Source organism: Vulpes lagopus, chromosome 5 (genome assembly GCF_018345385.1).
Source record: "Vulpes lagopus strain Blue_001 chromosome 5, ASM1834538v1, whole genome shotgun sequence".
NCBI lineage: Eukaryota > Metazoa > Chordata > Mammalia > Carnivora > Canidae > Vulpes > Vulpes lagopus.
This window is the reverse complement of record NC_054828.1, coordinates 67,922,700-67,937,901: the sequence shown is the minus strand read 5'-3', so window position 1 is coordinate 67,937,901 and position 15,202 is coordinate 67,922,700. Positions and strand designations below refer to the sequence as shown.

The window sequence follows — 15,202 nt, the reverse complement described above, 5'->3', positions numbered from 1 at the left end:
GTGGTGAGGGGTGTGCATGGCAATGGAAAACTTACTCTCCAGCTCTGTGGGAGTCCACGTATGGGGGGGCCAGGGAAAAGGGCTGATGGGGCGCTCCCTCTTCCCTCCGGAGTTCTGGGACTGATGACACAGTCACTCCTGTAAAGGTGAGTGAGCCTCAGAGCACGCTCCCTCACTTGTACTTGCTCATAGAAGCTAAAAGAAGAATGGGGTGTTCCCCCCAGGCTTCCTGGGAAAGATGTCCTGTTGTCTGGAGAGTGGGAAGAGTACAGCAGGGTCCTGGGAAAGTGGAGAAAGCGACCAGCCCTCCAGCCTGAGGGGGGGGGGGGAGTGAAGAGGGGGGTGGATAAATAGAGGCTGCTGCCAGCCTGGGAGATCCAGTGCTGTTTGGCTGAGGAGGCCTTTGGCTGGTGGAAAAACCTGGCTTGATGTGGCCCCAGGGAAGTGAGCTGGCCCGGGGGCGGAGAGCGCTCTGATGTGGGAAGCAGAGCAGAGCTGTTTGTTCTTGGAGCGTTTTTAACTCTACTTGTACCAGAGACTTCGCACCCCCCCCCCAACCCCCCCCCCCAAGGCATTTTTAAGGCCTGTATTCCCTTCCCATTCTGCACTAGCCTCAGGATCCCTGTTGGTGGACAGGAAAGTCGGAGGCGCTCACTCAGCCCCGCCTGCGGGCAGGTAGTGGGGGTCACAGAAGGTCACAACCTAGGAGAAGGCGAGCGCCCCGGGGAGGGATGGAAATAGTGTGGGGGTGGTTCTCCTCCTCCAGGACCAGGGCTTTCCTTACTGTGGCTCTGCCCGTCCTAGATGGTTCCTCGGCGCTTCTAGCAGCAGCAGGCGGATCAGAGAACCGCCCCCCCGCGGAAGGCACCCGCAGCCCGCTGCAAGGGCGGAGGGCGGGCGCGACCCAGGCCGCACCGGGCTCCGCGCCCCCGCCCCCCCGCGGAAGGCGCCCCGCCGCGAGGGCCGAGGGGTCCCGGGAGGGCAGCGACCCAGGCCGCGCCCGGCCCCGCCCCGCCCCCGCCCCGCCGCCGCCCGCGCTCCGCCTCCGCCCCCGTCGCGTCCCCGTCCCCGTCCCGGGGCGCAGCCCCCGCCCCCCGCCGCCCCGGGGCCGCCCTCGCGCCGGCCCGCACCCTCGGCGGAGCCCCCCGCCCCCCGGGCCGCCCCCCCTTGTTGCTAAGGCCCCGACCGTCATCCCGGCAACAGCCTCAGTCATGTGACCGGCAATGGCGGCGCTGACGGGAGGTAGGTGAGCCCGGCGCCCCACACCCCCGCGCCCGCGCCCGCGCCCCCCGCCGGCCCCGCGCCGCCCCGCGCCCCCCGCGCCGCGGCCCGCACCTGGGCTGGCGGGCGGCGCCCCCGCGGCAGGCTCCCCGCCCGCGGGCCCGACCCGGCGACAGGCCGACGCGGGCCTGCTTCCGCGCCTCGCGGGTCCGGGCCGCCGCCGAGCAGCCCGCGCCCACGCCCGCGCCCGCGCCCCCGCCCCCGCCCGCGCCCCGCGCCCCGCCCCGCCCCGCCCCGCGGGGTCGCGGCCCAGCACCCGCCCCCGCTCCCGAGCCGGCGGGACCGGAGCCAGGACCCCGAGGTCCCGGGCCCCGCGGCCTTGGATGCGCAGCACGAGCGGAGGTTCCGGGGCCGCGGCCTCACTCTCTCGGCCTCGAGGTGCATGTGGCCCGGAGGGGACTGTGACGGAGCCGCACAGCCGCTCCCCTTGGGATCAGTCCAGGAGTTGAGGCCACACTGGCGGCCCCTTTCTATTTGAGCCACCTTTGGAGGCGTTGTAGGGACAGCTCTGTAGCCGCACCCGGTAAGACTCGGGGGAGCCCCGGCTCCTCCAGCCGAGCCCCGCGGAGCCGCACCCTCCCGCCTGCAGGCCCGGTCGCTGCCGGCCCTACTGCTCCAGGCGCGGGGTTATGAAGGCGACAGCAAGAACCTGGTTGCTTAGGGGCTGTTGCCGCTTTGCCCGCCTCCAAACAGACTTCCGCAGAAGGGACCCTGGGTTGGCCCGCAAGGAAGGCTCCCTAGCGACGGGGGCTGAATTGTGGGGGGACGTAGGGCAGGGTGAGGACTTGGGGAGCGTAGGAAAGCTTCTCACCCGTGTGATCCGAGGCAGGTGGCAAGAAAGACCTGTGGGGGGGGGGGCTTTTCCCTTCCTGACTTCTCTCATCTGCGCCCTAGGCCTTCTTGAGAGCCTCAGAGCTGGGGAGAAGAGGAAAGTTAGCATGCTGAAGTTCCACCTTTAGCAACTTGGGAGAGGCTGGGGATGCAGCTCTGCAGGAGAGAAGGAGAGGAAATGGAAGAGGAGTTTTTGTTTTGTTTCTGGGCTGCTGGCGGAGTGGGGGTGAGGGGGGCACGGTCACCTTTGTCATCATAACCCTTTCCTTTCTACCCTCCCCCTTCCCCCAGTCCTAGTCAGCTGAGTGTGGCAATAGAGGGGTTTCTACTGCTCCCGTCCATGGGCTTTCCAGGTATCTGCCTCCCAAGGGGAACTCAGCTTTCACCTTTAAATTGGTTTCCTCCATTCCATGTGCCAAGTAATCCCATTCCCAGTAACTTACACCCGGGTTCCCAGTCTTCTGTTACCTGGGCTGCTGGGTTGGAGCATGCGGAAAGTGGGTACGGGGGTATCTCACCTTCCCTCCTTTTCCCTTCCACCCACCAGGTCTCACAGCTGACAAGTAGGAAGCAGGGACAGTGGAGCGAGCCTGCATGCCAATTCTAAGCTGTTCAGGATCAAAGTAAGTAAAAAAGTCTCCCTCCCCTTTAAAGAAGCTGGATCCCCCCCCCCCCCCAGAGGGAGGAGGGCCAGATTGTTTCTGTGATCTTGGGAGGAGTGGAAACAGAACCAAGACTGCTGCTTGGCTCAGACGATGATAATAATAAAGTCATAGAAACTTTCTTGCTCTTTAGTGGATGCTAGGATTTGAAAGATAAGAGCTCTGAGACAGAAAATCAGCTGGGGTGGCGAGGAGTCAGGGTTGGACTGTGGGACACTAGAGGTGATAAAGGGCCCGAAAGCAACCTGAGGTAGTAGGCACAGATTTTGTCAAATGGGGACCCCCCACCCTGAGTCCCTTTCACCCTGGGGGCAGTGTCGTTCGTCCTGTCCAGAATGGCAGCCTGTGGAGGCACCTGCAAGAATAAAGTGACTGTCTCCAAGCCTGTGTGGGACTTCCTGAGCAAGGAGACCCCAGCCCGGCTGGCCCGGCTTCGGGAGGAGCACCGTGTGTCCATCCTCATCGATGGCGAGACTTCTGATATCTACGTCCTGCAGCTGTCCCCGCAGGGCCCTCCCCCGGCCCCCCCCAACGGGCTCTACCTGGCCCGGAAGGCGCTCAAGGGGCTGCTAAAAGAGGCCGAGAAAGAGCTGAAAAAAGCTCAGAGGCAGGGCGAGCTTATGGGCTGCCTGGCTTTGGGGGGTGGCGGGGAGCACCCTGAGCTGCACCGCCCAGGGCCGCCCCCTCCTCCTCTGCGAGCAGCCCCGCTCCTGCCCCCAGGGGCTCGGGGGCTTCCCCCTCCTCCTCCTCCCCTCCCCCCTCCACTTCCTCCCCGCCTTCGGGAGGAGGCTGAGGAGCAGGAGAGCACCTGCCCCATCTGTCTGGGGGAGATCCAGAACGCCAAGACCTTGGAGAAGTGCCGGCACTCGTTCTGTGAGGGCTGCATCACCCGGGCCCTGCAGGTGAAAAAGGCTTGTCCCATGTGTGGCCGCTTCTATGGGCAGCTGGTGGGCAACCAGCCCCAGAATGGGCGCATGCTGGTCTCTAAGGACGCCACACTCCTACTGCCCAGCTATGAGAAGTACGGCACCATTGTCATCCAGTACGTCTTCCCGCCCGGTGTCCAGGGGGTAAGAAGACCTGCCGTGCCCTTCGGTCTTCCCCAAGTGTGTTCTCTGACCTAGGAAACCTGGGTGAAGGGGAGTGTGTTTGTTAGATGTGATGTAGTCTTGCCGCCTCCCAGCATGCCTTCGCACCCCGTGCCCTGGAGCTAGCTGGTCCCCCATCTTCAGGCCCAGCTTTTCTAGCTCACGACTCCATGGCACATATGAAACTCAGGTAGGAGAGAAAGGCTCTTGCCTCGGTGAACTTGGATGACAACAGCTATTCTTGGCAGAGGTGAATTCTGTGGAGACGGTGGCTCAGGTGCAGGCAGGCCTAGCGGGAAGGGATCTGACCCTCTTCACAGAGCAATGAGTGCTGCTTTGTTCCAGACTGATGAGAGGAAAATCTTGTTGACAGTGGGAGGTTAAACCAGGAGTGGTCGAGAGCCTCTAGGTGTCTCCTGCTTGACCATGCAAGGGTAATTTCCAGGCCTGGTTTGCAGAGGGCTGAGGAAGCTCTGAAGGAGAGTAATGGGAAAGTGGCCCGGGCTAGGCAGGCTTAGAAGCGCTGGGAGTGTTTTCAGGTGGAGAGGGGAAGACAAAGAGAGATTATTCTGTCTTCACATTTCTGCTGACTTATCTGGTGAGTGAGGATGAGCGAGCGGCTTGCCATCACTTTTGAGAATCCATTTGTTGCTGAACTGAGACTTGAGAGATTGAGGCAGCAGAAGGAACTTCCTTAGTAGTAAGGATTTCGTCCAAAAATGGGCTCCTGCTGTCCAAACCTTTCAAGGAAGTCTCTCCCTCCTTGAAAAGCTGTCGGCCCGTTGCTGCCCCGTCAGCATTAGCTGGGGGTGCACAGGCGGCCAGTGGGCCAGGATGACCCTCGGTTGGCATCACGGGCCTTCATGTGCCCAGCTGCTCACTGTCCTCTCTGCTTCCCCTTCGTCCCAGGCTGAACACCCAAACCCAGGAGTTCGGTACCCTGGCACCACACGGGTGGCCTACCTCCCGGACTGCCCCGAGGGCAACAAGGTGCTGACCCTGTTCCGCAAGGCATTTGACCAGCGTCTCACCTTCACTATCGGCACGTCCATGACCACAGGGAGACCGAATGTCATCACCTGGAACGACATTCACCACAAGACCAGCTGCACAGGAGGACCCCAGCTGTGCGACCCTCCTTCATTTCCTTTCCCTCCCTTGGCTCCTCCCCTTCTCTCTATTTTCACTCCAGGGAATGACAGCCACCCCCTCTCTCCTAGAGCCTCCTAACTAGAGAGGACCACCCCCAAACTATCCCAGCCATCTCTTCCATCCCAGTGTCTCTACATTCCACCTGGCCCGATATGCCCAGCTTAATCTACAAAAATAAGCAGAAGTGGGCTAAGTTATCTCAGGATTGGCTATGCTCAGGGGAAGTGGGGAGCAGCTGGAACGGGGCCCCCAGAATGAGGGAGAGCATGAGGCTAAGATGAGGCAGCTGGAATGGCTAATCCTGATCTTCATCTCTCTTTGCTCCCAGGTTTGGGTACCCGGACCCCACCTACCTGACCCGGGTGCAAGAGGAGCTGAGAGCCAAGGGTATCACAGACGACTGAAGGACTTCCCCTCTGCCAAGCCCTTGCCTTTCTCCGTAGGACCCAGCGGAAGCCTCTGTTCTCTCTCCCTCTGCCCCCCCCCCCATGCCACACTAACAGGGGACTAGTCTGACTGGGGAAGGAGTTCAGAGAGGGAGGGGGCAATCCCCTCCCCTGTCCTCTCCCCCAGGCCAAGTGCTTCTGTGCAGTGAGAGCCCCTCCCTTCTGGGAGGGGGATCTCCCAGGCTCTGCTCCCCACCTCCCCATGTACATACTCCCAGTCTCCCTACCCCCTCCATTGCCCTTGGCTTTTTCTGGTATGTGCTGTGCTCCAGTGACTAAGCTAAGAAAGGACCTGGGTGGGGAGGGAAGGTCTCTGGAGCCCACTGCTCTACTGCTGAGCTTCGGCGTGGGGGAGGGGCAATGGGGCTGAGGTGAGCCCCCCGCCCCCCCAGGAGCCAGCCGTGTGTGTTTCTCAGAACCAGTCCCCCTTCCACCTTAACCTGTCCTTCTCTCCTGTGTCTCCGTCTCCGTCAGTCCGTCTCCTGCTCTTCTCTGCCCCCTATAAGGAGCCTCCTTACCCTGTTCTGGAATCGCCGCCAGACTGTAGCTTTTAATTTAATAAAAATAAAGTAAAATATGCAACTCTCTCTGCCACACCCGTTCTGTTCTGTGGCCCCGGGTGGGGGTGGGGTGGGGAGCGGAACCCGCTGAGAAAGGGAAGGGGTGGTGATCGGGTAAATCCCCGCGCGTCTCCCCAGTCCTGGCCTCCAGAGAGCCTGGGACACGGCAAGTGCTCAGTGGGCTCCCGACGCATCCACGTCGGAATCGGGACTAAGAGGGGTGGCTCGTCGTGGAACTTGGGTTGTGGTAGAGAAAGGAACAACCCTACTCCTTTGAGAAGTTTGGCTGGGGTGGGAGTGAGGGCGGAGCCGGGCAGGGGGCGGATTCCACAGCTGCAACTCCCCGGACGCACGCAGGCGGAGAGCCCCCCAGCTTCCGTGCCCCCTCGGCCCTGAAACTTGGAGCAGGGTAGGGGTCCAGCATGAAGCCCCCGGACCGCCCGGCCCCTGGCCGCACTGACCGGATCCTGGGGGTCATGGGGGGTATGCTGCGCGCATGCGCCCTCCCCGGGCCGGAGGGGGTAAGAAAGGGGACCACGGTGGGGTCGGGAACCTTTAGGGCGCCTCAGGAGGTCTGCACCCCACAGCTCAGTTTACCCGGTCGCCGCACCCCGGGAGTTCGGGGCCCCGGTCTGGGCGAACGGCTCCCTGCAGCCCGGCCTAGGCGACCCTTTTACAACAATGTGGATTTGACAGGAGGAGGGCGACGCGGGAGGTCGAGGCCCTGTGCTGAGGGCGGTTCCCTACCACCAGTCTTTCCCACAGCCCCCGAGCAGAGGCCCCCTAGGGCCGGGAGGGACTGAGACAGAGTCGGACTGTCCCGAGGGTGATCAGAAGGGGGAGCGCGAGCGTGGGGTCCCCGCCTGGGCGCCGCTGCCCGGTAAGAAGCTGGGGGGCGGGGTGGGGCCCAGCTACCGCCCTGCGCCCAATTCAAGTAATGCCGCCCTTGCTCGCGTCAAGGTTTGCATCCAAACTGCGCGGGACCCATCTAAGTGCCGAGCCCTCCACGCTTCTCGCCCCCTAGTCCTGTGTGTCCCCCACGTCACCCGATCCCGCGGCTGTGTCCCCGCGCCCCACCCCTGGCCCCCCGCCAGCCCGGCCGCCGGGACTTCGCCTTAATTGGTGATTAGCCTCAGCCGGAGTCCCGGGGCCTGGAGGGGAGCAAGGTTGGCGGGAGGGCGGCCCCTGGGCCGTGTTCCCCGCAGAGCTCCCCATTCCCGCTCCCCGAATGGCGGGGGGGGTGGCTTGTCCACCCCTGCCGGGCTGGGGACGGTCCCAGCCCGCAGCACGCCTCCCCGCGGCCCGGGCCCATCCATCCGCACCCCTCTCCGCCGCCGAGGCGGAGGGGCGACCTGGGCAGACCCCGCCGCCCGGCTCGCCCCCACCCCGCTCTCCGCAGTCGGGAGCCCGAGAGGGGAGGGAGGGGGACGGGGCGGGGAGCCGAGGCTGGAGAGGGGAGGCGGAGGCGGTGGGGACGTGGAGTGGGAACGCGGCGGTGCCTGGGGGAGGGGGACTGGGGCCGGAGCCCGGCGCAGGCTGGAGGGGAACCGGAGGGAGAGGGCGGAGCCGGGCCGCAGAGGCCCCTCCCCGCGGCGGCACCGCGGCCCGGCCTGTTATTCGGCTCGCGGCTCGGCCGGGACCCGCGCAGCGCCGGGGACTCGGGGAGTCGGCCCCCGCCCCTCCCAGCCCGGGCCTAGAGCCCCGCCAAGCCCGAGGGGCCGGAGCCGGGGCTGGAGCGGCCGCCGCAGCCCGGCCCCGCCCCGCCCCGCCCCGCCGGACAGCTGGACCCCGGCCCCGCACCGCCCGGGTTCCGGAAACCCTCCCCGCCGCGCTAGCCGCCCGGCCCCGCGCCGCCCGCTCCCCGGGGCCCCGGCGCCCCCAGCCCCGGCTTCCGCCTACCCCTGGACGCCCCCTCCCGGTTCCCTCCCTGCCCCCTCCCCCAGCCTGGAGCGGGCTAGGAGGGAGGGGGGTGTGCGCCCTGCGCCGTCCCCCCGCCCCCCGTGATTCCCCCTGCATGGCCGGCCCGGGCGGGGGGTGCGGGGGGGCCCGGGCGCCATGCGGGGGGGGCACAAGGGGGGTCGCTGTGCCTGTCCCCACGTGATCCGAAAAGTGCTGGCAAAATGCGGCTGCTGCTTCGCCCGGGGGGGTCGTGGTGAGTGAGAGGTCGGAGGGCCCAGCGTTGAGGGGGGGGGGGGCGGGCCGAGGGTTCAGGGCCGCAGGTCGACCTGGCGCCAGGGATTTAGAGGCTGGAGACTTGTACCTGCGTTTTCCAGGAAAGTGACTTAGTAGACCTCCAAGATCCCTTCTGCCTGCAAATTTTTTATCTGATCAAGTTAAAGAAATTGGGGAAGGGGTAGGAAACTCTTCTCTCTGTCTTGTAGTCAACAGGGTATGAGAAAAATCCATCCACAATCCCCTGGGCCTAGGACCGGATCTTCCTTAAATCCTTTTGCTGAGAATCTACTTCAGATCTGAAGACAGACAGAGGGATGGAGGATGAGGGTCTCCCAGAGGCTTTATGACAAATCTCAGATCCTCTGTTCCTGAGCCCAGGGCAAAGATGACCCTGATGAGCTCTCCTCACTTGCCTCCCCCCGCCCCCCACCCCATTGGGTTTGTGCATGCGTTGGGGAGATGGGCTGCAGAAGTCTTTTTACAGTGACTACTCCAACTGGTGCAGGAGGGGTCTGGGGGTAGCAGATGGGCTTTTAGTTCTACCCCCCCCACCTTCTCAGGGAATGGTCTGTGCCCATTGGAAGGGGGCGGCTTGTAGGAGAGCAGATGGCTACCCCCAGCTTCCAGTGGCTGCCCAGATGGCTGCCCCTCCATATCTATGGCATGCTCAGGATATGGGGGAGCCTCCACATATAACTGGAGGTTCCAGGCCTTGAGAGCCCAGGTGTTTACTGTCCTTCCTCCCAAGGGTGCCCGGGTGAAATTTTCTATCCTGGCGAACTCAAATGAGGATGGCAAAAGAGTGGGCCCTGGGAGAGAGGGCTCAGCATCATGAAGAGGAGCCTCTGGGAGCTCCCTGGGGACCCTGAATCTCAAACTGGAGTAATATCTATGGCCCCTTTTCTCCCCCCCCCCTTCCTCACTCCCCATTAGAATCCTATTCCATTGCTGGCAGTGAGGGGAGTATCTCAGCTTCAGCTGCTTCAGGTCTGGCTGCCCCCTCTGGCCCCAGCTCTGGCCTCAGCTCTGGCCCCTGTTCCCCGGGCCCCCCAGGGCCAGTCAGTGGCCTGAGAAGATGGTTGGATCATTCCAAACATTGTCTCAGTGTGGAAACTGAGGCAGAAGGTGGCCAGGCTGGACCATATGAGGTGAGCAGGGAGTACCACAGAAGCATGAAGGACATCCATGAAGGACCTTGGGAGAGAGGGCAGGTTGGGGGCCACTGGTCACTGGGGAGGTGTAGCTACTGTCCGTGACTTCTGACACTTGACTTCTGGCTCCCAGAACTGGGTGCTGGAACCAGCTCTAGCCACAGGAGAGGAGCTGCCCGAATTGACCCTGCTGACCACTTTGTTGGAGGGCCCTGGAGATAAGATGCAGGTATGAAGAAGTGGGTCTGCATGGCTCCCCAAAAAGCATCCTTTTTTTTTTTACTCTAGGATGTTCTTTCCTTCCAGCCACCTGAAGAGGGAACTCTGTCCCAAGCCCCTGAGAGTGAAGAAGAACAGAAGGCGGCTCTGGAAAGGAGTATGTAAGTGTCTCCACACACTCCCTCTCCTCTGCCCCCCACCCATTGTGCAACTTCCAGAGAACTATCCCTCACATTTTAGATTTGATACTTGGAATTTCCTCTGAGGTTGGCTGTGGTAATGAAGGGGCTTCTAGTCCAGGAGGGAGGAAGTGGCTAAACCAAGGATGTGCACTCCTGCTCTCTTCCCAGGTATGTCTTGAGTGAACTGGTAGAGACAGAGAAAATGTATGTGGACGACTTGGGGCAGATTGTGGAGGTAGCTCCCCGTTCTCTTCCCAGCCCTAGCCCAGCCCTTTCTCTCTGCTCAAGGCTAACTGTAGGATCTGCCCTAGTGCTCCTCTGTGCCACCCTCCCCGCACCCCGGCCTCCTGGACTTCTGGAGGGAGGCGGTTTTCCCACCAGGGCTGGCCTCCCACACTCTTGCCCTCCCCCCGCCCCCCAACCTTCCTGCAGGGTTACATGGCCACCATGGCTGCTCAGGGGGTCCCGGAGTGTCTTCGAGGCCGTGACAGGATTGTGTTTGGGAACATCCAGCAGATCTATGAGTGGCATCGAGAGTGAGTGGTGGATCCCCGAGAGTGAGGGGGAAGGGCATGTGGCTGGTTGTCTCTGTGACCTACCCATGGGCCCGTTGTCGCCTGAGGAACATTTGGAGTGGCTTAATGGCACAACTAAGGTAGACAGCTTAGTTGAGTGGGGTGGGGGTATTTGACCAGCCTTTTTCTTGCCAACCCCTCCAGCTATTTCCTGCAGGAGCTACAGCGCTGCCTGGAGGATCCTGATTGGCTGGCTCAGCTGTTCATCAAACACGTGAGGCCTAAGGGGGTGGGGCCGCGGGGGGCGGGGTTTGGGAGTGGGTCGGTGCCCTGGAGACAAGCTCTGGCTCCTCACCCATCTTGCTCCCCTTCAACTTGACCTGTTAGGAGCGCCGGCTGCACATGTACGTGGTGTACTGTCAGAATAAGCCCAAGTCAGAGCACGTGGTCTCAGAATTTGGGGATAGCTACTTTGAGGTCAGTGGCCGAGGTACCTGGGGGGACCGGGCCGGAATCCTCGGGCTCTCCGGGCTGCATAACCGCCGGTCCCTGTCCCCAGGAGCTCCGGCAGCAGCTCGGGCACCGCCTGCAGCTCAATGATCTCCTCATCAAACCAGTGCAGAGGATCATGAAGTACCAGCTGTTGCTCAAGGTCGGAGCCACCTGTTCCCTGGGGGTTCTGCTGGCTGGCACACCCCTTTCCTCATTCATCACCCCAGGGTTTCTAAGGCCCCCCCCCCCCAGACTTCCTGGGCATCCTCACCTGTGTCCTCAGGGGAGGATGTCAGAGTCTCTGAGGGTGTCCTCAACACCTCCCTGAGCATTTCTTTTCTACATCTTAGGATTTTCTCAAATATTATAGTCGAGCTGGCATGGACACGGAAGAGCTGGAGGTGAGGACCCCCATATCTGCCAGGACACACACCACGTACCTCTTAGTTTTCCAGTCTCCTGGGTTCCCACAGCTCCTCGGGTGCGGATGCGCCGCCTGGTTTTTAGGGGAGGCTGGTTGAGAGTTGAAACATGGTCTGAAGAGGCCTTTTTCTCCACAATGACAATGCTCATCTCTTCACCTGCGACCCAGCAAGCTGTGGAGGTCATGTGCTTTGTACCCAAGCGCTGCAATGACATGATGACCCTGGGGAGACTTCGGGGGTTTGAGGTACGGGGATAGAACAGGAAATGGGAGGCCCGAGGCTCTTTTGTCCTAGTCTGAGCCCTCGAGGAGAAGTCCTCATGGGGAACTGTCCTCCTCTGGGCCTGACCCCATGGTTGGTTGGGAGCATCGGGGGAAGGGGGGAGGAGCAGAGTGTGGCCCTTTTCTCTTCTTGCTCTTTTCTCAAAATCGCTGCCCTTTGGTTCTAGGGCAAACTGACTGCTCAGGGGAAGCTCTTAGGCCAGGACACATTCTGGGTCACCGAGCCCGAGGCGGGGGGGCTGCTGTCCTCCCGAGGTCGAGAAAGACGTGTCTTCCTCTTCGAGCAAATTGTCATCTTCAGTGAGGCCCTGGGAGGAGGAGTACGGGGTGGAACACAGGCCGGATATGTGTACAAGAACAGCATCAAGGTGGGGAGGAGACCACTAGGGAGGGGCCTGACTGGGATGGGGTGAGGCCTCTGAGGGAATGTCTGGCTCTTGGACTTGTTGGAGGGGGCAGGAACCACAGAGGGCCTAAATAATTTGGGCGCCATCTCCTATTTGCCAACCCAGGTGAGCTGTCTGGGACTGGAGGGGAACCTCCAGGGTGACCCCTGCCGCTTTGCACTGACCTCCAGAGGGCCAGAGGGCGGGATCCAGCGCTACATCCTGCAGACCTCAGACCCTGCAGTGAGTCAGGCGTGGATCAAGCAAGTGGCTCAGATCCTAGAAAGTCAGCGGGACTTTCTCAATGGTGAAGCTCTCACCCTCCCTCCCTGACCTGCTCCTTTGGCCCTTTGACCTCCGGAATCCCTCACTGCCCAATCTCCTATCCTTGCCCTCTGGCCCCAGCTTCTCCCCATCTCCCTGGCAATTTATTTACTTTGGCTGACAGTTCATGGGAGGGGGGCCAAGTGGGAGGATGGTGTGGGCGGAGCACTTGGGGGAAAGGACATGTCTGTGTTGTAACCCTTCCTTCTGTTCTCTTTGCCCAGCGTTGCAGTCACCCATTGAGTATCAGAGACGAGAGAGCCAGACCAACAGCCTGGGGCGGCCAGGAGGGCTTGGGGTGGGGAGTCCTGGGAGAATGCGCCCTGGAGACCGGGCCCAGGTCAGCACACATGCACCCATCAATGGCTCTCTCCCTTCCCTGCTGCTGCTGCCCAAAGGGGAGGTGGCCAGAGCCCCTCTGCCCCTGGACACACAGGTATGAGGAGTGGAGTTCCCTTGTTATAGGGGCAGAATGGGGAGGGCCTCTCTTATTATGGGGTCCCTAGATCCCCCTCCACCACATCCACATCATTCCTCTCTTCCACCACCCGCCTTTTGTCTGTCCCTTCCCACTTCCCTGCTCGGACCCTCCCCTCTCCAGTTTAACCCCTGGAGAAGATGACTGTCTTAGATAATCTAAGGCATCTATCAAGAGGAGGTGGCTTGGTTAGGGACATACACCCAAAAGAAAGGAGTGAGGGTGGATTCCTGGAATTCTTTTTAATCCTCTGACTTGAGTCTTTCTTCAGGCACCCAGTGACACCCCCCAAGCTGCTCCCGACCCTTCTCCGGCTCCGCCAGTTCCAAACACCCCTCCCTGCCAAGCCAGACTTGCCAAGCTGGATGAAGATGAGCTATAAGGGGCGCAGGCCTGGGGTGGTGCCGACCGGGCCACCCCATTTCCCAAGGAACTTCAGGGCAATCCTTCTGGCACCACCTCAAAATTCCTTCTTGATGTGTCTGGATGGGGGGCAAGGCTGGGAGTGATGTTGACATGGAGGAGGATACCTAGACTCAAAAAGACTTCTTTCTGCTTAAGGAACACAGGTCCCTTCAGCTCCCACCCCTATGCATGCATCACAGGTTCCCCCCAAAGGAGGATATGTGGGTGGGTGTGTGGGAGGGCTGGGGCAGGGGCCAGATAAAAATTATTGGGTTTGATTTTGATTTTTTTTTTCAGTTTTCTGAGATTAAAGGTTTTGTGATATCACTAAGGCTGTTGTCTCCGCCGAGGGACGGGTGGTGAAGCAATGGGGAGAAATCAGCTGGCCCAAAGGTGGTCTGGTGGAAGGTGGTCTGGTGAGAGGAGGACACAGCAGGAAGACAAAAGATGTCACTCTTTGCCTCTCACCTGCAGTTGCAGCATCTCATGGTCCATACCTGGAACTTGTTAGATCTACCCCTTTCCCTGCTTGCTTTCTCTCCCATCTGGCCTCCATTCTAGAGCCCACCGAAAAGCCCAGTGTAATGTGACTTCCCACCATTCCCCCCAACACCCAGATTCTAAAGCACTAGATGCCCAAGTACCTTTCCTTCTGAGGCCTCCATGTTCAGCTGAGGGAGAATGGGAAGGCAGAGAGGATGCTGGGGGCTGTGGACCTTTGTGGCCCCTGGGTCTCCTTTTTGCGGTCTGCGAGGTCATAAGGCATATCCGTAGTGAGCAGGAAGGGGTTCTTCTTTGAGGCACAGACCCAAGAGTGGACAGCCCAAAGGAGTCTTCACCCCTTCCAACTTCTGGGATAGCCCCTGGGACAGAGAAAGCCAAATATGCAGAGATCCATATCCAGATGCCCTGTCCTGGGTCCTGGGGCATCGCTGTGTCCACTGTGTCCATTTGTCCCCTGGGCTTGGTCACGTGTACTTGGGCTTCCTCAGCAGACAATAGGCTGCTGGGGTGGGAGGGTGAGGAGGAGCTGGAGCCTCCCTGTGGGCCTGAGGTCCCTCTGGCCGACAATGGGGGGAGGGACTGCTAAGGGGGGGACAGGACGTCCAGCTGAGATAAGACTTCTGGGGAACAATAGGAGGAATTGAAGAGGGGAGACCCACCCTCACTGTACCCCACCCCCAGGGCTTTGGGGTCAGGGACTGGGGACCAGAGGGTGATGGGGAGGGATGCCAAGTATTCTTGTTAATGGAGGAGGGGATGGAGAAAATAGGATTCTGGAGCTCAGAACCTTAGTCTCTTTTGAGGGACTGCAGAGGTACATGAGGTGGGTGCATGACCCTTTTGAACTTAATTTAACCACAAATGTGGTTTTGAGTGCCAACTTTGTAAATAGCACTGGACTGTAATAAATGGCACTTCGTGTTTTTTTGGCTCCTAAGAAGTAAAATCCAAATTTCCTATCTGTTCAGTATCTCCCCTGAGGTCCTGAACTGGGAATTTAGGCCCAGCTCCCAGTAGAGGTGTGGGTGGTGCTTCTTTGTCTTCCCAATCCGAAAAGGTAGCTGCCTCCCATCTTAGCAGTCTGTGAAACTGCTCTGCCAACAGAGCCCCCTTACACTTTCTTGGGGAAAGCTGTACACCCCCATGAGCATTGGGTCTGGGGGGACACTTTCTTGGGGAAAGCTGTACACCCCCATGAGCATTGGGTTTAGGGGGACACTTTCTTGGGGGAAAGCTGTATATCCCATGAGCATTGAGTCTGGGGGGAGAGGCATGTGTGTGTTGGGGGGACACACTGAACTTTCTTGGGGAGAATGTAGAGGCCCTGGGAATGAGGGGTCACACTCGAAGAGCCAGCTGTCTCCTCCCAAAGGGCCAATGAGGAGAGGAGCCCAGAACAAGGTGGCCAGAGTCTCAAAAGGCTTAGGAATGGTAAAAAGGGGGTGTTGGGTGTTGAGAATGCGCTGGTCTTCGGGCCTTCGTGTCCTGTCCCTACACCTTTCCACACCCCCGCCGTCGCCCCACCCCAGCAAGCTCCAGAGCCAGCGACCCTGCCAAGGATGTCTCAGGACACGCCTAACAGGGACGCCCTCTCCCCAAGCCTCTGCTCTCTCCGGGGCCCTAGAAGGTCCCCAAGAGAGGGCGC

General features: G+C 60.8%; 2 protein-coding genes and 1 long non-coding RNA gene across 15 annotated transcripts; 2 read left to right on the top strand and 1 right to left on the bottom strand.

Moving 5' to 3' along the window:
- The first annotated feature begins 1,085 nt into the window (after nucleotides 1-1,085).
- Nucleotides 1,086-6,047, top strand: DTX3 (deltex E3 ubiquitin ligase 3). Of its 8 annotated transcripts, none has more exons than XM_041757328.1 (6): nucleotides 1,086-1,242; nucleotides 2,404-2,465; nucleotides 2,660-2,735; nucleotides 3,109-3,844; nucleotides 4,772-4,989; nucleotides 5,343-6,047. In XM_041757328.1, the coding sequence occupies exons 3-6, from the start codon at nucleotides 2,707-2,709 to the stop codon at nucleotides 5,416-5,418; spliced, it is 1,059 nt and encodes a 352-aa protein (XP_041613262.1). In that variant the 5' UTR covers nucleotides 1,086-1,242; nucleotides 2,404-2,465; nucleotides 2,660-2,706; the 3' UTR covers nucleotides 5,419-6,047. The 8 variants fall into 8 exon arrangements, with proteins under 8 accessions (XP_041613262.1, XP_041613267.1, XP_041613261.1 ...); XM_041757327.1 differs by having other exon boundaries at nucleotides 1,089-1,242; nucleotides 2,176-2,465; XM_041757329.1 differs by lacking the exon at nucleotides 1,086-1,242 and adding an exon at nucleotides 1,503-1,804.
- LOC121492073 lies at nucleotides 4,079-14,004 on the bottom strand. The gene is made up of 5 exons (XR_005988107.1): nucleotides 13,698-14,004; nucleotides 11,195-11,381; nucleotides 9,799-9,931; nucleotides 4,894-4,941; nucleotides 4,079-4,335 (listed from the first exon to the last, which is right to left on the bottom strand). It is a non-coding gene; the product is annotated as an uncharacterized LOC121492073 (long non-coding RNA).
- On the top strand, nucleotides 6,087-13,641 carry ARHGEF25 (Rho guanine nucleotide exchange factor 25). 6 transcript variants are annotated; one of them, XM_041757321.1, is made up of 16 exons: nucleotides 6,087-6,541; nucleotides 6,774-6,900; nucleotides 9,129-9,343; nucleotides 9,480-9,575; nucleotides 9,653-9,726; nucleotides 9,916-9,982; nucleotides 10,180-10,283; nucleotides 10,467-10,536; nucleotides 10,650-10,739; nucleotides 10,822-10,914; nucleotides 11,105-11,155; nucleotides 11,347-11,424; nucleotides 11,628-11,828; nucleotides 11,973-12,153; nucleotides 12,395-12,606; nucleotides 12,920-13,640. In XM_041757321.1, exons 1-16 carry the CDS (start codon nucleotides 6,443-6,445, stop codon nucleotides 13,028-13,030), a joined length of 1,869 nt encoding a protein of 622 aa, XP_041613255.1. In that variant the 5' UTR covers nucleotides 6,087-6,442; the 3' UTR covers nucleotides 13,031-13,640. The 6 variants fall into 6 exon arrangements, with proteins under 6 accessions (XP_041613255.1, XP_041613256.1, XP_041613259.1 ...); XM_041757322.1 differs by having other exon boundaries at nucleotides 6,103-6,541; nucleotides 6,786-6,900; nucleotides 12,920-13,639; XM_041757324.1 differs by having other exon boundaries at nucleotides 6,508-6,541; nucleotides 6,786-8,172; nucleotides 12,920-13,639.
- Nucleotides 14,005-15,202: the final 1,198 nt, after the last annotated feature.

What these genes read in the sequence shown, in the direction of transcription:
- DTX3 (XM_041757328.1), top strand. Translation starts at nt 2,707, where the DNA reads ATGCCAATTCTAAGCTGTTCAGGATCAAA. An exon ending in TCCCGCCCGGTGTCCAGGGG is followed by an intron (nt 3,845 to 4,771) that starts GTAAGAAGACCT and finishes CCTTCGTCCCAG; the next exon opens with GCTGAACACCCAAACCCAGG. An exon ending in TGCACAGGAGGACCCCAGCT is followed by an intron (nt 4,990 to 5,342) that starts GTGCGACCCTCC and finishes CTTTGCTCCCAG; the next exon opens with GTTTGGGTACCCGGACCCCA.
- ARHGEF25 (XM_041757321.1), top strand. Translation starts at nt 6,443, where the DNA reads ATGAAGCCCCCGGACCGCCCGGCCCCTGGCCGCACTGACCGGATCCTG. An exon ending in CGCCTGGGCGCCGCTGCCCG is followed by an intron (nt 6,901 to 9,128) that starts GTAAGAAGCTGG and finishes ACTCCCCATTAG; the next exon opens with AATCCTATTCCATTGCTGGC. An exon ending in TCAGCGGGACTTTCTCAATG is followed by an intron (nt 12,154 to 12,394) that starts GTGAAGCTCTCA and finishes CTCTTTGCCCAG; the next exon opens with CGTTGCAGTCACCCATTGAG.